Source organism: Theropithecus gelada, chromosome 19 (assembly GCF_003255815.1).
Source record: "Theropithecus gelada isolate Dixy chromosome 19, Tgel_1.0, whole genome shotgun sequence".
Classification (NCBI taxonomy): Eukaryota; Metazoa; Chordata; class Mammalia; order Primates; family Cercopithecidae; genus Theropithecus; species Theropithecus gelada.
In genome coordinates, this window is record NC_037687.1 from 2,694,248 (window position 1) to 2,720,751 (window position 26,504).

Genomic DNA, 26,504 nt, shown 5'->3' on the forward strand with positions numbered 1-26,504 from the left:
TTTTATATAAAGAGAAAAAAAAAAAAAACCCCCTAAAAAAAAAAAAAAAAAAAAAAAAAAAAAAAAAACATTTAAGGCTGGGCACGGTAGCTCACATCTGTAATCCAAGCACTTTGCAAGTCCGAGGCAGGCGGATTACATGAGGTCGGGAGTTTGAGACCAGCCTGACCAACATGGAGCAACCCCATCTTTGCTAAAAATACAAAATTAGCTGGGCGTGATGGCGCGTGCCTGTAATCCCAGCTACTCGGGAGGCTGAGGCAGAAGAATCGCTTGAACCTGGGAGGCAGGCATTGCGGTGAGCTGAGATTGCGCCACTGCACTCCAGCCTGGGCAACAGGAGCGAAACTGCATCTCAAAAAAAAGAAAAAAGAAATTAGCCGGGCGTGGCGGGGCGGGCCTGTAGTCCCACCTACTCGGGAGGCTGAGGCATGAGAATCACTTGAACCCTGGAGGTGGAGTTTGCAGTGAGCTTGGATCCTGCCATTGCACTCCAGCCTGGGTAACAGAGCAAGACTCTGTCTCAAAAAACCAAAAATTTTAAAAAAGCCACTTCCCTCCTAAGGTTCAATCAAATTCATTTAAACTTTTGCGTGTTTTTTTATATCAGTTAAAATAAGGATTCAATATCCTTAGAAATAGTCTTTTCTGTTTTAAATATAACATCTAAAAAATTGTAGTAAAATACAAATAACAAAAATTTACAACCTTCATTTTTAAGTCTAAAGTTAAGTGGTGTTAGATACATTCCTATTGTGCAATATCATATACTTTTTTTTTTTTTTCTTTTTGAGACGGAGTCTTGCTCTGTCCCCCAGGCTGGAGTGCAGTGGCATGATCTCGTCTCACTGCAACCTCCGCCTCCCCAGGTTCAAGCGACTTTCTTGCCTCAGCCTCCCTAGGTGGGATTACAGGTGCGTGCCACCACGCCCGGCTAATTTTTGTATTTTTCGAAGAGACGGGGTTTTGCCATGTTAGCCAGGCTGGTCTGGAACTCCTGACCTCAGGTGATCCGCCTGCCTCTGCCTTCCAAAGTGCTGGGATTACAGGTGTGAGCCACCGCGCCCGGCCAGCCTTTTAATCTTCCAAATTGGGGATGCAGTTAAATGATCTGAAAAAATTTTCCTTACAGTTTAAAATATGAACTTGAGAGTTTTTTTTTGTTTTGTTTTGTTTTGTTTTAAATATAGAGTCTCACTCTGTCGCCCAGGCTAGAGTGCAGTGGGGCGATCTCGGCTCACTGCAACTTCTGCCTCTCGGGTTCAAGCAATCCTCCTGCCCCAGCTTCCCCAGTAGCTGGGATTACAGGCGCCCGGCACCACACCGGGCTGATTTTTGTATTTTTAGTAGAGACCGGGTTTCACTATGTTGGCCACGATGGTCTCGAACTCCTGAGTTCAGATGATCCGCCCACCTCGGTCTCCCAAACTGCTGGGATTACAGGCGTGAGCGACTCCGCCCGGCTACACTTGAGGGTTTTAATGAACATCTTCTGGTTGATTTAAGCAAAGTTCCTGCCCCCGCCAGGCTTCGGATTCGGCCTCCCCCAGGCCGGGTCTCCGGATCCCCAGCCCCCCGGGAGGGGCCTCCACGGCGGCCGTGCCCACGCGGGACAGCGCGATGACGTCACGCATGCGGACCGCGCCCCCACGTAGGCCTCATCCCTACAGATCCCGCGCCAAGCCCCCGCTCGCCCTGCGAGGCCCAGGCCGGCCGCTGGTCTCCACATCCTGGCCGGACAAGGGGTTGCTCCGTGGAGAAACTGAGTCTGGAGTTACCACGCCCGTCCCAGGGGAGGACGCGGGCGGGGCGCCCGAGCTGCCGGGAGAGGGCGGGTCTGCCTCGGGCTGGAACCAGTTTGCCCAGAAGCCAATGTCCCCGCCGGGCGGGACAGCCACGCGTGTTCGCATCGCTCCCGTCACTCAGGCGGCAGGGGTGGGTCCTAGGAAACTAGCCAGTCAGGATGGGCAGGGGCGGGGCCGAGGCGACTATCCAATCAGGGGCGCCCAATCTGAATCCGTGACCTTCCCAATTACAGCGCCAGGGGAGGGACCGGGGAGTTCTCCAATCAGAGTCGCTGACGTTGGCAGCACTGTCCAATGAGAGGCGCGGCTCCCCAAGCTCTGTCCAATCAGGCCCCTGGGACGGGACGTCTCCGTCCTCCTAGCCGTGAGTGTCCCGCCTGCCCCTAGCGGTCCCCGGCGTCCCTGTTCCTGTCTTGCTCACCTGCGCCGGTAGCGGAGAAATCGCCCCGGGACATGGTGAGTGCGGCGCGGGAGACTATCCCGGTGCGGGGCGGCAGGAAGCGGCGGCCGCCTGAGACCGCGGCTGGGATGAGCTGAGGGACGCGCGGGGCGTCCGCGGCGAGGGCGGCGCAGGACGAGCGCCTGGGCCCCGGGGGTCCCGCCTGGCCCCGCCTCCCGCGCTGAGGCCGCGGCTAGGGCTCTCCAAGCCTCGGATCCCCGCCCGCCTCTGGCCCCGAGGCTGCAGAGCGGGAAGCGGCGCCCGGAGCCCGACCCCCTCCCCGTCGTCCCGGGGCTTCCGCGTCCCTGCGCTCCCGACCCCCACGCCCCGCCCGGGGCCGCGGCGCCTCTGAGCGTTTGGCTGCGGCTTCGGGACGCCCGGGTCGCGGGAGGCAGAGTCGCCCGAGACCCCGCGGTGCGGTCCTTGGCTCCCCCGGGACCCGCCCTGGGGCGTACGCCGCGGGGCCTCCTACGCCGCGGGGCCTCCTGGGGTGCGGGTCCCTGGTCGGTGCCGCCTCCACCCGCGCTCCCGCGGCTCAGCTCCTGGGAGACCCCGCGCCCCCGGCTGCGGTCTCTGGGGGACCCCGGGCTCCTCCCGGGACAGCCCAGGAGCGGTGGGGACCTCAACGGAGCCGCCGGGGGCGGGCTGGGGGCGTCTCTGGAGCCCCAACTTGCAAAGGCAGCCCCTGGGGCCTGGGGCGCGCGAGGTTTCCTCCCGAGTCCCAGTTTTCCTTCTTGGGGACTTCTTGTCCCCTCTGACCCCAAGATGCCTGGGGTAGTAAGGGGGAAAAAAACAAGGGTTCCTGGTCGTCCCTGGGTTCTCACACACAAGGAAGAGTAACTGAAGTGACTAGAGAAACAAGGGAGAGCGAGGACCCCAAAAGCAAACGCCGCAGACCCACAGCGGGGACGCCCGGGAGGCTGGTGCATTAGTGTCCTCGGACTGCTGTAGCAACTGACTGCAGATGAGGGGGCTAAAACCACGGAAATATATTCTTTCACGGTTCCCTGGAAACTGTGGATTTCAGGAAGTTTCTCAGATCAGTTTTGAATCCTAGCAATGGGATTCCTTGGTGAGGGAACACCTGAATTGGGGGTGGGAGGGCGTCCCTCGTGTTAGCCTGGCCAGACTTGACCCCTCCCTGGGTTTGTCACTGTGAAAAGATTTTCACTTTTTCAGGTCTCAGTTTTTAGTAAGTGAAACGTACATTTAATTAATAGAAGTTGGAAGATAAAATATTTCCAGGCCGGGCGCGGTGACTCACGCCTGTAATCCCAGCACAGCACTTTGGGAGGCCGAGGTGAGCAGATTAGTTGAGATCAGGAGTTGGGGACCAGCCTGGCCAACATGGAGAAACCCTATCTCTACTAGAAATACAAAAATAAACTGGGCGTGGTGGCGGGCGCCTGTAGTCTCAGCTACTCGGGAGGCTGGGGCAGGAGAATGGCGTGAACCCGGGAGGTGGAGCTTGCAGTGAGCCGAAAACGCTCCATTGCACTCCAGTCTGGGCGGCAGAGTGTGACTCCGTCTCAAAAAATGATAATAATAATAATTCCAACAGGGTGAGTTTCAGGAAAAAAATTAAAATGTTCGTCTTACATTCCATTTGTTAAACATTCCCTGAAGTGTGTGTAGTAAGTTTCTCAGATCTGTTACTTTCTTTTTTCTTTTTTCTTTTTTTGAGACGGAGTCTCGCTCTGTCGCCCAGGCTGGAGTGCAGTGGCCAGATCTCAGCTCGCTGCAAGCTCCGCCTCCCGGGTTTACGCCATTCTCCTGCCTCAGCCTCCCGAGTAGCTGGGACTACAGGCGCCCGCCACCTCGCCCGGCTAGTTTTTTGTATTTTTTACCAGAGACGGGGTTTCACCGTGTTAGCCAGGATGGTCTCGATCTCCTGACCTCGTGATCTACCCGTCTCGGCCTCCCAAAGTGCTGGGATTACAGGCTTGAGCCTCCGCGCCCGGCCCCTACTTTCTTTTTTCTTTTATTACTATTATTTTTTTGAGAGCTCTGTTGCCCATGCTGGAGTGCAGTGTTGGCGATCACAGCTCACTGCACCCTCCACCTCCTGGGCTCAAGCAATCTTCCTGCCTCAGCCTCCTGAACACAGGGACTCCAGGTGTGTACCACCATGCCTGCCTAAGTTTTTGTATTTTTTTGTTTTTAGGGATGGGGGCTCACTTTGTTGCCCAGGCTGGTCTCAAACTCCTGAGCTCAGGTGATTCTCCTACCTCCACCAGCCTTGTTCTTTTCTTTTGAATGACAACAAATAGGATTCCAGGGCCTAGACTTCAAAATGTTACTGGGGAGGAGAATCTCAGAGAAATAGAGAAAATCTCCTTTTCACCATAGGTGCAGAAAAATGAATACATTGCCATGAAACATGTTGCGGATAAATTATAAAAATTTACCAAAATGTCAGTTATTCTCCTTGACATGGTAGAGAATTTTTGACAGTGGATGATTCTGTTCTGCTTCCAATACTGCAGTACCCTTTCCTTAATTCTATAATACATTTTTTGTGTTCCTGAAATAGGTAGAATACAAGAGATTTTTCTTGTTTAGATGACGATTTGTCCCGGCTCCATATATTCAAGTGTTCATCATCTGTAATGCTGGCCCTGGCACTGATGAGATTTCCCCAAACACAGGGGCTGCCTCAGGGCTGTGTTCCTTTACTTTGTTTTTGTTTTTGTTTTGTTTTGTTTTGAGACAGGGTCTCACTCTATTGCCCAGGCTGGAGCGCAGTGGTGCTGTCTCAGCTCACTGCAATCTCTGCCTCCTGGGTTCAAACGATTCTCCTGCCTCAGCCTCTCAGGTAGCTGGGGCTACAGGCACCTGCCACCAGGCCTGCCTAATTTTTCTTCCTTTTCTTTTCTTTTTTTCCTTTCTCTCTCTTTCTTTCCTCTCTCGGTCTCTCTCTCTCTTTTTTTTTTTTTTAGAGGGAGTTTCGCCCTTTTCGCCCAGGCTGGAGTGCAATGGCAGGAACTTGGCTCACTGCAACCTCTGCCTCCTGGGTTCAAGCAATTCTCCTGCCTCAGCCTCCCGAGTAGCTGGGATTATAGGCACCTGCCACCATGCCCGGCTAATTTTTGTGTTTTTAGTAGAGACGAGGTTTCACCATATTGGCCAGGCTAGTCTCGAACTCCTGACCTTGTGATTCGCCCACCTCTGCCTCCCAAAGTGCTGGGATTACAGGCGGGAACCACTGCGCCTGGCCATCTTTATGTATTTCTAGTAGATACAGGGTTTCGCCATGTAGGCCAGGCTGGTCTCGAACTCCTGACCTCAGGTGGTCTGCCCACCTCAGCCTTCCAGAGTGCTGGGATTATAGGTGTGAACCACCATGCCCCCAACCAGAGTGTTTTAAAATTGGCAGCTGGTCACAGAGGTACCCTGTGCCTGGCTGTGCCAAGATTTCAGACACCCAGGAGGAAAGCAGATCTTTAGGGTAAACACATTGTTGCGTAAACAGTTTCAGCACAGTCAACAACTCCTCTATCGGGAGGACAACCCTCCCCAAATCCTGGCTCCCTTAGGCCAGCCAGGGGCCAGCTTTGCAGGCAGCACTTTCTAAGGTTAGGGGCCCTCAGGTCTTTGGGTTGGCACTTCCTGCAGTCCACGCCCTAGGCCACTGGACAGGGGTCTTTTACCACAGAATTATGGGAGGACCCTATGAAGTAGGATGAGACCACACTGCAGTATTGATTTCACTTGTGCTCTTTAGGGCTCCTGGACTTAGCCAGTTAAGGTAAATTCCATTGGCTGCATTGGCTGCAATGGAATTATTATTATTATTATTATTATTATTATTATTATTATTATTTTGAGACGGAGTCTCTCTCTGTCACCCAGGCTGGAGAGGAGTGGCGCGATCTCAGCTCACTGCACACTCCGCCTCCCGGGTTCACGCCATTCTCCTGCCTCAGCCTTCCGAGTTGCTGGGACTACAGGCACCCGCCACCTCGCCCGGCTAATTTTTTGTATTTTTAGTAGAGACGGGGTTTCACCGTGTTAGCCAGGATGGTCTCGATCTCCTGACCTCGTGATCGCCCACCTCGGCCTCCCAAAGTGCTGGGATTACAGATGGGAGCCACCCACCGTGCCCAGCCAGAATTACTACTTTTTTAATTTCCATTTTTATTTCCGATTCATGGGGCACATGTGCAGGTTACAAGGGAATATTGTATGATGCTGAGGTTTGGGCTTCCATTGAGCTTGTCACCCAGATAGTGGACATTGTAGCCATGAGGAAGTTTGTCAGCCCTTTCCCCCTGGTCCCTCCATTTGGAATCCCCAGCGTCTATTGTTTCCAGTTTTATGTCCATGTGTACCCAAGTTTGACTTCCCACTTATAAGAATGAACATGCCATATTTGGTTTTCTGTTTCTGCATCAGTTTGCTGAGGATAATGGCCTCCAGCTGCATCCATGTTGCTGCAAAGGTCACGATTTCATTCTTTCTTGTGGCTGTGTCGTATTCCATGGTGTAGATGGACCACATTTTCTTCAGTCCGCTGTCTGTGGTCACTAGGTTGACTCCATACCTTTGCTGCTGTGAAGCTGCTGCAGTGAACACACAGGTGATGTGTTTCTTGGTGGAATGGTGTCTTTTCCTTTGGGTGGACGCCCAGTAGTGGGACTGCTGGACTGAATGGTAGTTCTGTTTTTAGTTCTCTGAGAAATCTCCACACTGGTTTTCTTAGAGGTTGTACTAATTTACATTCCCACCAACCACGTATAAGCATTCCTTTTAACAGCCTTGCCAACATCTGTTATTTTTTAACTTTTTAATAACAGCCCTTCTGACTGGCGTGAGATGGTATCTTATCGTGCTTTTTATTTGCATTTCTCTGATGATTAGTGGTGTTGAGCTTTTGTTCATATGTTTGGACCACAAAGGTCTTAGAAAACGAGGTGGCTTATGAAGTTTCTGTATTATTCTCTTCCCGCCCCCATTACTGTTTTTTACTGGAGAGAGGCACCAGTTCCTGCACAGCGTAGCTCTGGCCAGTAAGTCGAACTTAGACCTGAGTGCCTTCCAGGGACAAGGCAGTGCCCTGAGTGCCAGGGTAAGTACAAAATAAGTCCCCCCCAAGGGGACAGGGGTCAGTCCCCTTGGAAGCACATTGTTTGCAATGGTTGGGACACCCCAAGCAGGACTTCACACCGGTCAGGCAGTCGGGTTAGGAGGGCCCCCAGCGTGACCTCCCACTGCGGGCTCCTGTCCTAGGGTTCAGTGTAAACAGAATCACTCAGTGTAGTCCTCAGTTTCAGAGGCTCTGCCCGAGGCATCACTTATAAGCAGTTGTGCGTGTCTGTGATACCAGTTCATTCACCTCTCCAGTATGGACGACACCCGGAGGTGTCCTTTGTGGAAAGTTCAGGAACTGGGGCCACTTGCTGCTGTCTCAGGACTGTGGGGTGTGATCGGAGGCTTAGCAGCCAACCTGAATCCAGGGCACTCACAGCCGCGTGCGACGTTTCCTTCAGGAAGAGGGAACGCTTCGGTCATGGCTCCGAAAAGAGCAGCTTGATTTCAGACACTGCCATCCAGGGTCAAACGAGTCCTTCACTGTGGGCAGCTGCGAGTGAGCCAGACAGACCAGCCAGCACCCCTGATGTTTTTCGTAGTTCACTGCCTTACCCGGGAGTGTCTAGCTCTGCAGTTGCACTGTTTCCTGAATTAGAGGCGTGTTCATTGAGCCTAGCCCTGCTGTCAGGTCAGCACAGTGAAGGCTGAGGTAGCAGTGGACATAGTGAGGATGAAGTAGAGTGGGCAGTGTTAGGTTTTAGCTTAGAGTCAAGTCCAGGCTGCTGGGCTCTGAGTTCAGAATTCTGTAAAACACTGAGGCTTTTCTTCTGCAGCAGTACAGCCTGGGTATTGCTGGGTTGGACAGCGGTGTGCCAAGATCACGTTGCAAGAGTTTCCTAAGCCCTTTTGGTCTCCTGAGTCTTAACGTCCAAATTGATTCAGCTAAAAATATGCACATCTGGCTTGAAAACCATCAACTCTTAAGGTCGTCAGAAATAGGTTTTCATAAAAGCACATTAACAAACTAAAAACTACTACTTAAGATTCCAAAAGTACATCCCCACTTAGAGATTGCCTCTCTCTTCATTTGTTTCCATTTTCCCTGAACCTCCAATAGGAAAAATGATAGTAAAAATCAGTTGTGGACCAGACGCGGTGGCTCACTCCTGTAATCCCAGCACTTCGGGAGGCCGAGACGGGCGGATCACAAGTTCAGGAGATCGAGACCATCCTGGCTAACATGGTGAAACCCCATCTCTACTAAAAAACATAGAAAAGTGGCTCAAGCCTGTAATCCCAGCACTTTGGGAGGCCAAGACGGGCGGATCACGAGGTCAGGAGATCGAGACCATCCTGGGTAACACAGTGAAACCCCATCGCTACTAAAAAAAATACAAAAAAACTAGCCGGGTGAGGTGGCAGGCGCCTGTAGTCCCAGCTACTGGGGAGGCTGAGGCAGGAGAATGGCGTGAACCCGGGAGGCGGAGCCTGCAGTGAGCTGAAATTGCGCCACTGCACTCCAGCCTGGGCGACAGAGCAAGACTACGTCTCAAAAAAAAAAAAAAATCAGTTATGGATACCTGATCTTATTTCTAATACTTAGAGTTTAAATTCCAGTTCATGCACCAGGGGCAAAAAGCAAGGATGTTGTGTCTGTCACTTAAAAAAAACAAACAAAAAAAAACTGATTGAGATGATCCCTGTAGTGTTTTTAAAATGACAAAGACTTTTTTTTTTTTTTTTTTTTTTGCCATTTTCTGTCATTTTTATCACACATGCCGATGCAGTAGTATTCCTCATCTCTTGGAGCTTCTGGTAGCCCCAGGTGTTCCTTTGCTTGTGGCACCATAATTCCAGTCTCTCCTTCCATCTTCACATGGCCACCTTCCGTGTGTGTTTCTGTCTTCATGTGGCATTTTCCTCTTAGAAAGACACCAGGGCCCATTGGATTAGTTGGTGTCATTTTAATTGATGACATCTGCAAGGACCCTATTTACAGATAAGGTTATAGTCACAGCTACCAGGAATTAGGACATGGACATATCTTTCTGGGGACCACTTCACAACAAACCGCTGGCAGTTCAGCATTTACAGGGATGGCATTCTGCTAGCAGGGAAGACCATGGCTGGTCAGGAGGTAAACCAGGGGGAAGCAGGGAACACTCCAGCCTTTTTTTTAACCAGCAGCAGGTTTTTAAAAAAGCCTGGAGTGGCCGGGCACGGTGGCTCACGCCTGTAATCTCAGCACTTTGGGAGGCTGAGGCGGGCAGATCATGCGGTCAGGAGATCGAGACCATCCTGGCTAACACGGTGAAACCCCGTCTCTACTAAAAATACAAAAAATTAGCCAGGCGTGGTGGCGGGCACCTGTAGTCCCAGCCACTCGGGAAGCTGAGGCAGGAGAATGGCATGAACCTGGGAAGTGGAGTTTGCAGTGAGCCAAGATCATGCCACTGCCCTCCAACCTGGGCAACACAGCAAAACTCCGTCTCAGAAAAAAAAAAAAAAAAAAAAAAAGCCTGGAGTGTCCCCTGCTTCCCCAGAGTTTACCTAAAATTACGCTCCAGCCTTGGGAATTGACTTAACTTTCTTTCCCTCCCAATGCAGCACAAACTTTTACCATTTTCCTCACCCAAAGCTTACCTTTCAGAACTCGGGGGCCCTTTCTCCTATCTGGAGGAGAGAACAAAAACCAAAGGCTGCTCTTTGTTTTCTTGTCTCACGGCCTGCATGGCCCAGAGCAGCGAGGACATCCAGCAAGCCCATCCCACTGGAGCTACGTCTGTCATTTCTCCCTCCATCAACCGTTAACTCTCATAGCAGACAGCTCAGCTGTTGTTTCATACCATGAATAGGCTCCATACGCCACGCTGGCCCCAGAGGCTTACCATCCTTACCCCTTCATCCGTCCTTTTCCCAAACAGTGCTTTTGCCATATTTCAGTGAGTCAGGCTCATTCTAGCAAATCCCACCTCCGATGCCAACGGTGTCAGCATCCCCAGGACCACCCCGCACCCTGCTAGTAGGATTCACAGGGCTCCACGTACAGTCATACTGATGACTATGATTTGATACAACAAAAGGACACGCAGCAAAATCAGCACTGGGAAAAGGCACATGGGGGGACGTGCAAAAGAAACCCAATGAAGCTTTTCAGAGTCCTTTCCCAGTGGATGCAGAACGCACCTCATTCCCCCAGCAATGAGTCGTGACAACACCTGTGAAATGTCCACCAAAGAAGCTCATTGGAGACTCGGTGCCCAGGAGTTTTTTTTAGATGAAGTCTTACTCTGTTGCCCAGGCTGGAGTGCAGTGGCACCATCTTGACTCACTGCAACCTCCACACCCGGGTTGGAGCTGTTCCCATGCCTCAACCTCCCAAATAGCTGGGATTACAGGCACGGGCCACCATGCCTGGCTAATTTTGTATTTTTAGTAGAGATGGGGTTTCACCATGTTGACTAGGCTGGTCTCAAACTTCTGACCTCAAGTGATCCGCCTGCCTCAGCCTCCCAAAGTGCTGGGGTGACAGGTAGGAGCCACTGTGTCTGGCCAGTGTCCAGGACTTTTACTGCTGGCTCATCACATAAGCATCCCCTGCCTGGTGTGTACACAGATTCCATTTCCAGAAGGAAAGCAGTTGTCCAGCATTAACAGTAGTGTTTGCACCATGAGTAATCTGAATTAGGGTGGTGCGAACCTTCCCAAAACCCAGGTTCCCAGACACCAGCTAAGGGCAACATTGCCGGAAAGCCTTCCTAAAGATAGAGTCTAAGGCCCGCAATGTTAACTTCTTTCTGCATGATAGGAACTTTATTATTAAAATACACTGCAAATACTGTACTGTGGGCAATTAAGGCTGACCCAGGGAGCTCACATTATCCCGTGCCAGTACGAGGGTCCTGTAGGTACTCTGCTGCTCTGTGAATAGGGATGTTCTAGCATCAGAATTGCTGTGTGACCGTCTTTTGTCTCCTGCTGATAGATGGTAAGTAACAAGTTGATCTTTCTCAGAAAGCAGGTTTGAAGGAACTGGGCATCTTGGGGTTTCCATGCACCTGTGCCCAATATACAATATGGAAATGAGGGCCGGGTGCGGTGGCTCAAGCCTGTAATCCCAGCACTTTGGGAGGCCGAGACGGGCGGATCACGAGGTCAGGAGATCGAGACCATCCTGGCTAACACAGTGAAACCCCGTCTCTACTAAAAATACAAAAAACTAGCCGGGCGAGGTGGCGGGCGCCTGTAGTCCGAGCTACTCCGGAGGCTGAGGCAGGAGAATGGCGCAAACCCGGGAGGCGGAGCTTGCAGTGAGCTGAGATCCGGCCACTGCACTCCAGCCCGGGCTACAGAGCAAGACTCCGTCTCAAAAAAAAAAAAAAAACAATATGGAAATGAGAAATTGAGAGTGCAGCCTCTAGAGTGATACGTGAGGAATCACTTCCTCCTGGAATTTTTTATTTTTCTTTTTATTTTTTTTTCCTCCTGGAATTTTTGAGACACAGAATTTTCTAGGAAGGCACTATTGAGTCCTTTATGTCTTTTATAACCGTGGAAAATTTGTAATCAAATGGTTTGGACTTCAGTTTACTCCTTTGCAAAGTGGGACTCTTAAACTTAAGGGTAGCAAGAATACTTTTTTTTTTTTTTTTTTTTTGAGACTGAGTTCTGCTCTATCACCCAGGCTGGAGTGCAGTGGCATGATCTCAGCTCACTGCAACCTCTGCCTCCCAGGGTCAAGCAATTCTTGTGCCTCAGCCTCCCAAGTAGCTGGGACTACAGGCATGCACCACCATGCGCTGCTAATTTTTTTTTTTTTTTTTTTTTTTAAGTAGAGATGGGGTTTCACCATGTTAGCCAGGCTGGTTTTGAACTCCTGACCTCAAATGATCTGCCGGCCTTGGCCTCCCAAAGTACTAGGATTACAGGCGTGAGCCATCACACCCAGCCCAAGAATACTTTTTTTTGGCTCCGGTGAAAAGAACTGTTTTGACGTTGTGTACACCTCACTCTGTGCATACTTATTGAGTGAGTGTGCCTGTGTGTATGAGAGAGAGAGCGTGCGAGAGAGACAGAACCCAGAATTAATTGTTGGGCTTCCATCACTGAGGCTCCAAGTATAGGGAATGTGTGGAGGTCCTCGTTCTCATGTCTTTTTCGTCTTTCCTAAGGTCTAATTTCTGAATAATTTCTAGTTTCCAAGTTAAAATTAATACTTCTCAAAAGAATGTTTTCCTTCAGCCAGTTGGACCTGGCATTCTTTAAGACGCTATGGCTACCTGGCCTTTGTTGCCACTTGGGTCCTCTTAGGCCCCTTGGCCTGATGTTTGGTGAAGGAAGCAGAAGAGAATGTTCCCAGTCCGTCAGTGTTTTTATCCCATAAAACTTCATTCAGTTTTGACCCTGTGCTTTGTGTGGTGCAGAATGATGTGTGCAGCAGGGGAGGAGCTGAAACGGTTTGTGTGACAAGGGACTGGTGGTCTTAAAATACAAGTATTTGTTTCATTTATATAGCATTTGTTTGATACCTCCAATGTGGTCTGAATGCTTTTGATAGAGAGTAATGTCTTCAGTTGGTCACAGTAAAAGTATAGAGAGAAATTCAGTGTGTTAACGGTCCTGTGAAATCTATGAGGAAGTGAGTGTAGAGTAGACAGAAGGAAGAGGGGTGACAACTGAGTCACAGCGTAGATGTCGGGGACCACAGAATCTTTTTTGAACTGCATACGATATAAGTACAATGCTGCTGGGCTCTCGGTCTCATAAATATGTTGAATGTTTTAGGACTCAGTGGTCTTTGAGGATGTGGCTGTGGACTTCACCCTGGAGGAGTGGGCTTTGCTGGATTCTGCTCAGAGGGACCTGTACAGAGATGTGATGCTGGAGACCTTTCAGAACCTGGCCTCAGTAGGTAAGGATGACATCATTCCTTCCTTCACGTAGTTACTTAGAGAACAAGTATTTCTTACATATCAGACCTGTTCCAAGGCTTGGAATGTGGAAAGGGAATAAATTGGTAAATAAGACAGACATAGTCACAGCTGTCATAGAGCTAGAATGTAATGGTTTTCCATGAGAATGAGAATTGGTATTTCAGCTTTTTCTTTTTGTAAGGAAAGCTCCCTTCATGTCGTCATTATGGATATAGCTTTGAGAGGCCTAGTGAAGTTTGTTTTTGCAAGCCAGTGAAAATTTGATTTTTTTGTTTGTTGTTGTTTTTGAGATGGAGTCTCACTCTATCGCCCAGGCTGGAGTGCAGTGGTGCAGTCTCGACTCACTGCAACCTCTGCCTCCCGGGTTCAAGCAGTTATCTGCCTCAGCCACCCAAGTAGCTGGGATTCCAGGCGAGTGCCACCATGCCCAGCCAATTTTTGTATTTTTAGTAGCGACGGGGTTTCACTATGTCAGCCAGGCTGGTCTTGAACTCCTGACCTCGTGATCTGCCTGCCTTGGCCTCCCAAAGTGCTGGGATTACAGGTGTGAACCACTGCATCTGGCTGTGATTATTTTTTTAAAATAATTTTTCTATGCTTACCAATACTATGTTTATTGAGTTGCTTACCATTTTGACCATTTTGTGTTTGATGAAGTCCTGAGATACCTAAACTCCTCAGTGTCATTTTCAGCTAACAAGTGCCTTCTTATGATTTGTTGACTTTTTGATTTCAGATGATGAAACTCAATTTAAGGCCAGTGGGTCAGTTTCTCAGCAGGATATTTATGGAGAAAAAATACCCAAGGAATCTAAAATAGCTGCGTTCACCAGAAATGTTTCCTGGGCCTCTGTTTTAGGAAAAATTTGGGACAGTCTTAGCATTGAAGATCAGCCCACAAAGCAGGGGAGAAATCTCAGGTGAGTTGCACTCACAAGGGAACACAGTATTTCAGGAGAGAATCTTAGTCTGTCATTAAACTTTAAAAAAGCAAGTCAACAGAAAACTCATACAAGCCTAGCTCCAAATTTGTTTAATCCACAGAATTTTTACAAAAAATATTTCTTTAAATGTGACATAGACAGCAAGTGACATTAGAAACATAATTCAGGGCCGGGCGCGGTGGCTCAAGCCTGTAATCCCAGCACTTTGGGAGGCCAAGACGGGCGGATCACGAGGTCAGGAGATCGAGACCATCCTGGCTAACATGGTGAAACCCCGTCTCTACTAAAAATACAAAAAACTAGCCGGGCGAGGTGGCGGGCGCCTGTAGTCCCAGCTACTCCGGAGGCTGAGCCAGGAGAACGGCGTAAACCCGGGAGGTGGAGCTTGCAGTGAGCTGAGATCCGGCCACTGCACTCCAGCCCGGGCTACAGAGCAAGACTCCGTCTCAAAAAAAAAAAAAAAAAAAAGAAACATAATTCAGATGGAAACCATTATCAAGAAACCCTGGACCAGGCATGGTGGCTCACGCCTATAATCCTAGCACTTTGGGAGACTGAGGTGGGCAGATCACTTGAGGCCAGGAGTTTGAGACCAGCCTGGCGAACGTGGTGAAACCCTGTCTCTACTAAAAATACAAAAATTAGTAGGGCATGGTGCTGCAGGCCTATAATCCCAGCTGCTTGGGAGGCTGAGGCAGAATTGCATGAACCCAGGAGGCAGAGGTTGCAGTGAGTTGAGACTGTGCCACTGCACTCCAGCCTGGGTAACAGAGTGAGACTCTGTCTCAAGAAAAGAAAAGAAAAGAAACCCTATACATAAGAAACACCGTTTTAATAATGGCAGTGGTCAGACCATCTTCCAGGGCATTCAGTTTATTTCATTTTCAGACAATTCACATAGGGTGAAAAACCTATGCTTTCAGTGAAAATGGTTAAAATGCAATACTTCCTAATAAATACTAACAAATCATTATTAAACCAATAACATGCTTCTCATTTTTAGTAGAAATCATGTGTTGGAGAGAGTCTGTGAAAGTAACGATCAATGTGGAGAAGCCTTCAGCCAGATTCCACATCTTAATCTGTACAAGAAAATTCCACCTGGAGTAAAACAGTGTGAATACAACACGTACGGAAAAGTCTTCATGCATCACCGCACATCCCTCAAGAGTCCCATCACAGTTCACACTGGACACAAACTATATCAGTGCCAGGAATGTGGGCAGGCTTACAGTTGTCGTTCACACCTAAGAATGCATGTGAGAACCCACAATGGAGAGAGACCCTATGTGTGTAAATTATGTGGGAAAACCTTTCCTCGTACTTCCTCCCTCAATCGGCACGTAAGGATTCACACTGCTGAGAAAACCTACGAATGCAAACAATGTGGGAAAGCCTTCATTGACTTCTCAAGTCTTACTAGTCATCTCAGAAGTCACACCGGAGAGAAGCCATATAAGTGTAAGGAATGTGGGAAAGCTTTCAGTTATTCCTCAACGTTTCGAAGACACACAATAACACACACTGGCGAGAAGCCATATAAATGTCAGGAATGTGGGGAAGCCTTTAGTTATTCCTCAACTTTTCGAAGACATATGATTTCACACACTGGAGAGAAGCCACATAAATGTAAAGAATGTGGGGAAGCCTTCAGTTATTCTTCGACTTTTCGAAGACACATGATAACACACACTGGAGAGAAACCCTACGAATGCAAACAGTGTGGGAAAACCTTCATTTATCTCCAGTCCTTTCGAAGACATGAGAGGATTCACACCGGAGAGAAACCCTACGAATGCAAACAGTGTGGGAAAACCTTCATTTATCCCCAGTCCTTTCGAAGACATGAAAGGACTCATGGTGGAGAGAAACCCTATGAATGCAACCAGTGCGGGAAGGCATTCAGTCACCCCTCATCCTTTCGAGGACACATGAGAGTGCACACTGGAGAGAAACCCTATGAGTGCAAGCAATGTGGGAAAACTTTCAATTGGCCCATATCTTTACGAAAACATATGAGGACACACACTAGGGAGAAACCCTATGAATGTAAGCAGTGTGGGAAAGCCTTCAGCTTATCCGCTTGCTTTCGAGAACATGTGAGAATGCACCCTGAAGACAAATCCTATGAATGCAAGCTATGTGGGAAAGCGTTCTATTGCCACATATCCTTACAAAAACATATGAGAAGGCATACTGCAGAGAAACTCTATGAATGCAAGCAGTGTGGGAAAGCTTTCAGTTGGCCTGAACTTTTGCAACAACATGTGAGAACGCACACTGTAGAGAAGCCCTATGAATGTAAGGTATGTGGGAAGGTCTTCAAATGGCCGTCATCTTTACCAATACATATGAGACTGCACACTGGAGAGAAACCTTATCAATGTAAGCATTGTGGGAAAGCATTCAATTGTTCCTCATCCTTAAGACGACATGTGAGAATACACACTACAGAAAAACAGTATAAGTGTAATATGGAACATCCTCCTACAAATGAATTCATGTGCAATGCTTCAGAAAAGTCACACCAGGAGAGAGATCTGATCAAAGTTGTAAATATGGTGTTGCCTTTATGAGTTCCTTATCCTGAAAGTGGACACTTAAGGAGTGTGTCTGTAGTTCATTTGCAAGTAAACATTTAGGTGAAAAATAATTCTCCAGATACTCTTAGCTATTCTACATGAATTTTAACAGGTAGTTTCTTTTCTTACAATTCAGTAAATAAAACTTTCATCTTAGAGTGTTTTGGACTTATGGATGATTTGAAGTGCATTTTTAATATGCAAGTAGGTTCAAGTTTTATTTAATGTCTTAAATTGTAACTGACCTAGTGTGGCAGGTATTGGATATCACTTATCTATTATATTTTCTACCTTTCTTATTGGGAGTATTTTTATTGTTTGGCCAGAGGACCCTTATTCCATTTTCTAAGAAGTAGTTGGCAGAATTTTGTAATTATGCAAAGTTGTCTAAAGAGTATAGTCTTAAATGAATTGTAATTTTTAATGTTTGCCCTTTGCTGTTTGTCTTTGCTTGTGATTGTGAATTGGACAGTAGGCTTTGACTTGTGATATGACAGAGAAATCCAGAGTTCCAGATAGTTCTTCTGCATTGTTATGTCAATGTGGGTAATGTTAGGAACTTCATTTGCTGCAATGCATTTCCTTTATGGTTCCATGTCCAAATTTACCAATAGCAATAACTTGAATGAAATTTAGAATGAAGAAGAAGTCATTGCTGAGCTTTTGAGGTCACATTAAATGAAGACAGACAGATGCATAGGGGCTTCGTGAACATCAAACTTCAGCTTATTTTCCAGATCCTTGTTCCTGCCAATTAAGGGTACCATCAAAAGAAACACTTAAGTGCTTGATTTCCACTGTGTCAGAGGTGTAGTCTTCCACAGACATCTCCATGAACTTGGTATCAGGGATATGCCTGTGTGGTCAGTCACCTACAGTCTGGATTTTTCTCAAAACCCTGTATGACCTCTTGACCACTGAGTCAGACTGTCTTGTTTGGCAGTCTCTGAGCTTCTGATTCTCCCGTTCTGTAGATCTTAACACATTTGCATGGGGTCTGATTTATATAGTGAACACCTTGTTATCGTAATACTTCCAGTGGCTCTGTGATCCTGATTCCACCACAAAAGCCACAGTGTTGCAGCCAAAGAAGAAAAACAACACGGCGGGCGCGGTGGCTCATGCCTATAATCCCAGCACTTTGGGAGGTCGAGACGGACAGATCACGAGGTCAGGAGATTGAGACCATTCTGGCTAACACGGAGAAACTTCGTCTCTACTAAAAATACAAAAAATTAGCCAGGCATGGTGGCGGGCGCCTGTAATCCCAGCTACTCGGGAGGCTGAGGTAGGAGAATGGCATGAACCTGGGAGGTGGAGCTTGCAGTGAGCCGAGATCATGCCACTGCACTCCAGCCTGGGGCGACAGAGCAAGACTCTGTCTCAAAAAAAACAAAACAAAACAAAAAAAAGAGACTTTGTACCCTATTGCATTTTTAAGTGTGCCAACCCAGTCCTATGTGAGAACAAATACCTTTGTCATATATTAGATTTCAGGAGATTTCTGTTACTCGGAGCTAAATGCAGTTGCTTGATATAGATTAAATTATTAGGTTTGATTATGTGTCATTAAAAATAATGTGGATTTTGTTTCAAGGAAAACCTTCTGTAGATATTTCTTAGAAATATCCTATTTAGCTGGGCACGGTAGCTCACGCCTGTAATCCCTGCACTTTGGGAGGCTGAGGTGGACAGATCACTTGAGGTCAGGAGTTAACATGGTGAAAACCCATCTCTACTCAAAATACAAAAATTATCCAGGCACGATGGTGAGTGCCTGTAACCCCAGCTACTTGGGAGGCTGAGACAGAAGAATTGCTTGAACCCAGGAGGCGGAGGTTGCAGTGAGCCAAGATCGCACCACTACACTCCAGCCTGGGAGACAGGGAAAGACTCCATCTCACAAGCAAAAAGAGAAAAAAATATCCTATTTACTGTGCTTTCAAATTAGTTGTTTAGAGACTATAGTAATTTCCCAGGGCTGCCATAACAAAGTACAGAAACTGGGTGACATAGGAAAACAAACTTTTTGTTTCTCAGTTCTGGAGCCAGAACTCCAGAAACAAGGTATTGGCAGGAGCATGCTTTTTCTGAAGATGCTAGGGAAGGATCTGTTTCAGAACTCACCTAGCTTCTGGTAGCTCCTTAGCTTGTAGCGGCATAACTCTAATTTTCACATGGCATTCTCCCTGTGTGTGTGTCTCTCCATGTGGCAATATTTTTGTACATACACACCACTCATTGGGTTAGGCCCCACTCTACTTCAGTATGATTTTACCTTAACTAATTACGTTGGCAACAACTCTCTTGCCACATACTGAAGTACTGCGAATTAAGATTTCAACATAAAAATTTTGGGAGGCCCAATTCAACCCATAACATTAGAAATGTTATTTTTGTTTACCGAGAGAGTTACAGATTTCAAATCAACTTTATAATTTTGCTAATCATGTTACATTTTGAATCAGTATTACCAGGTATATACAAATACAGGTATTTTTTGTCATATAAATGTTATTTTTAATTGCTGTATACTGAACATTTGCCCTTAAAATTATATTTGTTTTTTTTTTTTTTTTGAGACAGATTCTTGCTCTGTCACCCAGGCTGGAGTGCAGTGGCATGACCTTGGCTCACTGCAACCTTCATCTCCCAGATTCAAGTGATTCTCCTGCCTCAGCCTCCCGAGGAGTTGGGATTACAGGCCTGCACCACCACACCTAACTAATTTTTATATTTTTAGTAGAGATGGGGTTTTACCATGTTGGCCAGGCTGGTCTTGAACTCCTGACCTCAGGTGATCTGCCTACGTCGTCCTCCCAAAGTGCTGGGATTACAGGTGTGAGCCACCATGCCTGGCCTAAAATGATTTCTTATTTGTGGTTAATAACAATTAAAAATCGTAAATAATGATTTTGTCAATGCCCTATACCCAGAAACCACCAGGATCACACTGGTAGTCAAAATTCGCTGTGTTGAGTTGAAGTTTGAACACATAATCAAGAAAGGGCTGTGGCTTGTATCAGTCAGAGGGTGTTTAAAAGGATTTACTATCAGATTTGGCCTTGTGTTCTGTGATTTTGGTGAGTGTTCAGGGAAGCCACGCTTTGGTCTGGATTGGATGTTCTCAGAGAATGAATACAATTCTCTGGGAACCCCCAAAGTTCTCATCTATAAAGCAGAAGTTAATTGGAGCTGAAAACTGATCAGTAAAGCAGCAGCAGCCAGTCATATTGGGGAGAAAAGGGGAATGTTTGATCATTTCTGTGGTTTAGAGGTGAGTTCCAGAACAAAAGAAGACATGTTTGACATCCTCAAACGAGAAAATTTTTCATGTGTTTTATAGGCCAAGGAGGCAGAAACTTGTTTTAACGAGCCAGAAAGCCCCAAAAGCCTATTTTAAGTTTTCTCAGGTATGGTTTCAGCCTCTGAACTTCCAGAATTAACTAGGGAAGAGGAAAAACACGTAACTCCTTAGAGTTTCATTAAAGAGCAAGCAATAACCAATAATCTCCATTACTTTCCATGTTAACGTAAGTTTTCATAGCGCTCTATAGATTAATGTGATTTGGCAGTCACTTGTATATCTTAACACCCTCTTACCCATCATTCCCTCTTAGATGAAGAAAGTTAAGTGCCGGGAACACAGAGTCTTGTATATTCATGTAGCTCATGATGATGGAATCAAGTTTGAAGGCTTAATCTGTGCTTAACCTATATTGGGCATTGTCAAAACTTAAATTTAGAACACTAGAAAGCAAGTATAATTAATTTTACAAATAGGGCATCAAATTTTACAAAAAGACTCCTAAGGCTATATGGTATTCTTTTTATAAGACATGGAAAAGGCAAAGATAAAGGAAATGAACAAATTGGTTAGAAGTGGGGGATTTGAGTACAAATGGGCATAAGAGTGTTCTATCATGACTGTAGTGGTGAAAAGCATTTATGAAAAGTCATAAGGCTATCCTTAAAATAGCAAATTTTGCTGTATGTACATTTTAAACAATAAAAATGCTTTCAGTATGTTAACTCAAGACCAGGCACAGTGGCTCATACCTATAATCCCAGCACTTTGGGAAGCTGAGGCGGGAGAATTGCTTGTGGCCAGGAGGTTAAGGCTGCAGTGAACTATGATCACGCACTGCACTCTACACTGGGCAACAGAGCAAGACCCTGTCTCAAAAAAAAAGGAATTCAAACCTTTCCTGAAACTTGATATATAAGTTCGCAATAAGACTTCCCTAGCTGGGCGTGGTGAATCATGCCTGTAATCTCAACATTTTGGGAGACTGAAGCAAGAGGATCACTTGAGGTCAGGAGTTAGAGACCAGTCTGGGCAACATAGCAAGACTTCCAACTCTACAAAAACTAAAAAGTGACCCAGGTGGGGTAGTGCATGTCTGGTCCCAGCTACTTGGCAGGCTGAAGCGGATCACTTGAGGCCTGGAGGAGCCATGATCATGCGACTGCACTCCAGCTTGAGCGACAGAGCAAGACTGTCTCAAAAAAAAAAAGAAAAAAAAACAGACTTCCCCCACCATCGTGGAATTCTCTGGAGGAAATGTAGGGCTGGATGACAAGGACTTGTGCCTTGTCAGACCCCGTTTGAAACCCAGTCTGAAGTTTTTGGAACACCCACAACGGCCATACCTGACTTCATCTCACACACATAACAGGAAAGAAGAGGGAGGTCTTCCAGAATCTGTCGTTGAGTTTACATCAGGTTCCTCCCATTGGGAGCATCCTGATCCTGTCTTCAGACAAGGGGCATCCACATCTTGTCTTCCAGGGCCTTTCTTGAGGCCCCTTCCAGCTCCAAAGTTCTCATCTCAAGCTCAGTTCTGTGTCTTCATGCTGCGAAATGTCTTTACGGATCCCCAAACTCCTCTTGCTGTTGGGAACACGTGGCAGTCGTGCGTTGTGAGGTGAGATAGAAGAGGCAGTGGCAGAACCCATGCCAGACAAGCCCATCAGCCACAACAGCTCCTGCTACTGCATAAATCCACAGGCACAATCACACAACTCACAGTGTCAACATCTCCCATGACATCATAAAGATGCCCAGCTGGGAACCACCTACAGCGATGGGGTGATGGGGTTTCACCTACAGGCGGGCAAACAGGCACTCCTCCTCACTGTCCCAGTCACCTGACGTGCCTTCTCTGTACACTCAGGTCGTGATGCCCCAGGAAGTGCCCATCGCGCCCCAAGCTCCTTACCTGCTTCCTCCCACACTCCGGGACGTGCCTTACTAACACCTCACCAGAGCGCATGTGCCCTTCTCAGGCGCAGCCCCCCGGCGCACAGCGCCAGCTTATTGGCCTGCGGGAAGTGGAGTTCCGAGAGAAGCCCCTCAGTCTCCGGAAGCCCCGCCCTGCAGATTGTTCCCAGGATGCAACGCGGGCTCGCGGCTAAAAGAGCTGTGCTTTGTTGGGACTATCTGGGAGTTTCCGCCTTCGACCTGCGCAGGCGCACTTAGGCGAGGCCGGGCGACTGTAAGAAGCGGAAACAAGAGTGGTACTGGAAGTGGCGGAAGCTCTCCTCTTGCCCTATTCAGCTTCCGGTGTGGTGAGTCCCGGATGTTGCGTGTCTGTGACGGGTAGACAGCCCGAGCATCTTGTAATGGTGGATGTACTTGAGTGGACACGACAGACGGAGAAGGACCCTGATGGTCCGAGGTACCTTTCACAGCAAATAGAAGGCACTGCTGTGAATATGGTGGCATCAGAGGTGACTGCAAAATAAGGACAGGGCAGCCGAGCGAGGAAGAGATACCAGTGATGTCCTAACTGAGCTCCCTGGCTCTGGTAGTGAGGAGCTCTTTCTAAGAATTTGAGCGGCGTCAGGGGCTACGACGTCATGACTCTTGTCCTGTGGTGGACTCAGGCTCCCTGTTCCCAGGTTCTTATGTAGACAGTGAGGGCTCAGGAAGGCTCCCACCACCACCACCATCACTCCACCAAAATGGCAGAAGGACCTTCCTTTAGGGTTCGGGGGATCTCCTCCTTCCACAAGGGATGGCTGTGAAGACAACTCATTCTCTGACTTTCAGATGGATGTGGCCCTCTGATGAGATGTGTGCACACCTCACCGAATGCATATGTCTGTTGAGCCTGGACATTAAGTATTTACTGATGTTCTTCTGTGTAACAGGTGATGTCCTAGGTGCTGCAGTGAACAGAAGAGACAAAATATCCTTGTTCCCTTGAAGCTAATGTCGTAGGGGCCAATAAAAACAAAACAAAACAAGGGATGCAAGTCAAGTGCACTTTCTGTGGACAGTGGTAATTCCTAAGAAGAAAAACAAAGATGGGGATGAAGGGTGCAGAGGGCCTGTACTGTGTGTCTGTTACTACCTCTGGGACTCTATCTCTTGAGTGAGTGTGCTTGGGTATGTCCACCTGTTTTTCCTAGTGACAAAGTCTGGGTGATTCTGTGGGGACATATATTGGTGTGTCTGGGAGGTCCCATGTGTCTCAGTAGTGGTCCTTGTTTTCAGGAAGGAGTGTCTGTGAATGTCCATGTGTCTCACTGCACGGCTGTGATTTTTCTGTGTCTGTGTTTTCCAGTCTTTGTGTGATGAAATATAAAGGCCTAGCAGGCTCAGAGTTATTAATGAATTGTAGTTAAGCATTTAGAGGCATATATTTATTGTACTATTAAATTCTTCCAATATATAGTAAAAGCAAACCAAAAAAAAGCTTCACAGTTTTTGTAGTAAGGTTGAGTGAATTTTTTTCAGGGAGTGGGAGACAGAGTCTCGATCCATTGCCCAGGCTACAGTGCAGTGGTGCAGTCTCAGCTCACTGCAACCTCTGTCTCCCATGTTCAAGCAATTCTCGTGTCTTACCCTCCCAAGTAGCTGGGATTACAGGTGTGCGCCACCATGCCCAGCTAATTTTTTGTATTTTTAGTAGAGATGGAGTTTCACTGTGTTGGCCAGGCTGGTCTCAAACTCCTGATCTCAAGTGATCCTCCACCCACCTCGGCCTCCCAAAGTGCTGGGATTACAGGCATGAGCCACTGCGCCCAGCCTCAAGTTGATTTTTTAAAGTTTGGCATTCATTGTTTATTTAAAAAACAACAATTGGGCAGGGATCAGAGGCTCACACCTGTAATTCCAGCACTTTGAAATGTCGAGGCAGCTGGATTCCTTGAGCTCAGAAGTTCAAGACCAGGCTGGGCAACTTGGAGATACTGCATCTCGGCAAAATATATGAAAATTAGCCAGGTGTGGTGAGGCTCACCTGTAGTCCCAGCTAATCAGGAGGCTGAAGCTGGAGGATAGCTTGGACCCAGGAGGTCAAGGCTGCAATAAGCCGTGATCGTGCCACTGCACTCCAACCTGGAAATAAGAGCAAGACCCTATCTTAAGCAATTAAAAGAATCCTATCGGAAGCAGACAAAAACAGTCATTTTATTTTAAAATATGTATGAAATGAGTAGAATTATTAACAGGAAACCTGTTTTTTAAATGGTGACGCTTTAAACACTGATTCTTATGGAAGTGGCCAGTACTTTTTGTAAATAATAAAACATGAATGTTTTCTTCAATTTGGTGTGTAAATAAATATCAGAGTTTGCACTTCCATTGGTTCTTAAATAGAAGAATATTTTCAGAAATGGAAGCATATAAAATGCATCAGGAGTTTTGACCCAATTCCTTAGTGATTGATGGAGGCCAGCCAATCTTCAGTTGCACCTCAGAAGCTGCCATTAAATTTAAAATAGAGGATCAGAAACTAAACTTCTAAATTGACGGTGGTCCAACTTTCTCTGCCAGCTTCTCAGAGGACTCATCTCTACTGTCACTTTTAATTCTATTCAAGCTGTCAGAGTCTTTAGGCAACCTGTTTCATTACCCACGTCTCAGGCCACACCAATATCCTTAGTTTTCATTAACACTCATTATAGCTTTCTAGTTTCTGAAGCCTCACCAGTAAACTTTCTAGGTAGAGATTTGTTACATCAATTGAATGCCATCTTACAATGTAATGGGAAAGGGGTTTTTATCCCCTTGACCTCAGACCAAACCTCACACTTTCTGTTTTCCCTGATTGAGACGCGGCCTCTGAAGAGGATGCAACCTCAAGTGATACTCCAATTACTTCCAGTTACTGACGTTCCAGTTAGTCTCTGGGCCTCATATGCAAATGAAGTTGCATTGCTACAGAGCACAGAGACTGTGCACGTTGCCTGGAAAAGGAATAAGCCTTTTCAACCAATAGCTCAATGCCCTGTTGTGTCAATATGCAGAACAAGGAACTGAATCTATACTAGACTCTGTTACAGCAGAGTGCCCATTAACTTTACCTTCTCCCACTATTAACACCCTAGTCTTGCCAGTAAAAATAAGAAGGGAAGTTTGATTTTGATGAGAACCAAATTTACCAATTTTACAAATTCTAATAGCCACAATTCTTGTAGTTCCTCACCACTCTACAGTTCCCATTACAACCACTATTTGTACCCCAGTTCCTGCTTATGCAGGCTGGTTTGCTTGAATGGACCTCTGCTCCGCTGTCTTTTCCATTCTTTTGCACGCTGATTCACAGTTCCTCTGTGCAGTTCTCTTTAGAGGACAGTGGGTATGGCCTGCATACCTCAGGAATATTGTTGCTCCCCCATCAATGTTTTCCCAAGTCCTTAAGGCTTGCTCAGACTTGTAACTTTTATCCCAGGCTCTACTCTTGTTCAGTATACTGATAATCTCTTTGTACCCAAGCTAAGCAAGGTGGTCTTATGGATTTCCTCGTTCTTCTAGAGACACAAACTGAATTAGGTCATAAAGCCTCGCAATCTAAATTTCAGTGGGTGCAGAAAGTTACTACTTAGAATGTGAGATATCTCAGGGCACCCAAAGCTCAGCCAGAATGCCTTGGATCAATTTTTTTTTTTTTTTTTTTTGAGAAGGAGTCTTGCTCTGTCGCCCAGGATGGAGTGCAGTGGCCGAATCTCAGCTCACTGCAAGCTCCGCCTCCCGGATTTAAGCCATTCTCCTGCCTCAGCCTCCCGAGTAGCTGGGACTACAGGTGCCCGCCACTTTGCCCAGCTAGTTTTTTTTGTATTTTTTAGTAGAGACGGGGTTTCACCATGTTAACCAGGATAGTGTCCATCTCCTGACCTCATGATCCGCCCGTCTCGGCCTCCCAAAGTGCTGGGATTACAGGCTTGAGCCACTGCGCCCGGCACCTTGAATCAATTTTATCCATTGCTGTCCCCAGAATAAAAGCAGGTATGGGCCAGGTGCAGGGGCTTATGCCTGTAATCCCAGCACTTTGGGAGGCCAAGATGGGCGGATCACGAGGTCATGAGATCGAGACCATCCTGGCTAACACAGTGAGACCCTGTCTCCACTAAAAATACAAAAAATTAGCCGGGCGTGGGGGCAGGCACCTGTAGTCCCAGCTACTCGGGAGACAGAGGCAGGAGAATTGCTTGAACCCAGGAGGCAGAGGTTGCAGTGAGCCAAGTTCATGCCGTTGCACTCCAGCCTGGGCAACAGAGTGAGACTCTGTCTTAAACAAACAAACAAAACAGGGCCGGGCGCGGTGGCTGAAGCCTGTAATCCCAGCACTTTGGGAGGCCGAGACGGGCGGATCACGAGGTCAGGAGATCGAGACCATCCTGGCTGACACGGTGAAACCCCGTCTCTACTAAAAAATACAAAAAAAAAAAAACTTAGCCGGGCGAGGTGGCGGGCGCCTGTAGTCCCAGCTACTCGGGAGGCTGAGGCAGGAGAATGGCGTGAACCCGGGAGGTGGAGC

General features: G+C 47.4%; 1 protein-coding gene across 2 annotated transcripts; it reads left to right on the forward strand.

Annotated features, from left to right (window-relative positions):
• The first annotated feature begins 2,119 nt into the window (after positions 1 to 2,119).
• ZNF555 (zinc finger protein 555) lies at positions 2,120 to 17,676 on the forward strand. 2 transcript variants are annotated; one of them, XM_025369245.1, is made up of 5 exons: positions 2,127 to 2,261; positions 13,060 to 13,186; positions 13,945 to 14,128; positions 15,159 to 16,218; positions 16,471 to 17,676. In XM_025369245.1, exons 1-5 carry the CDS (start codon positions 2,259 to 2,261, stop codon positions 16,726 to 16,728), a joined length of 1,632 nt encoding a protein of 543 aa, XP_025225030.1. In that variant the 5' UTR covers positions 2,127 to 2,258; the 3' UTR covers positions 16,729 to 17,676. The 2 variants fall into 2 exon arrangements, with proteins under 2 accessions (XP_025225029.1, XP_025225030.1); XM_025369244.1 differs by having other exon boundaries at positions 2,120 to 2,261; positions 15,156 to 16,812.
• Positions 17,677 to 26,504: the final 8,828 nt, after the last annotated feature.

What these genes read in the sequence shown, in the direction of transcription:
- ZNF555 (XM_025369244.1), top strand. An exon ending in TCAGAACCTGGCCTCAGTAG is followed by an intron (nt 13,187 to 13,944) that starts GTAAGGATGACA and finishes TTTTGATTTCAG; the next exon opens with ATGATGAAACTCAATTTAAG. An exon ending in AAGCAGGGGAGAAATCTCAG is followed by an intron (nt 14,129 to 15,155) that starts GTGAGTTGCACT and finishes TCTCATTTTTAG; the next exon opens with TAGAAATCATGTGTTGGAGA.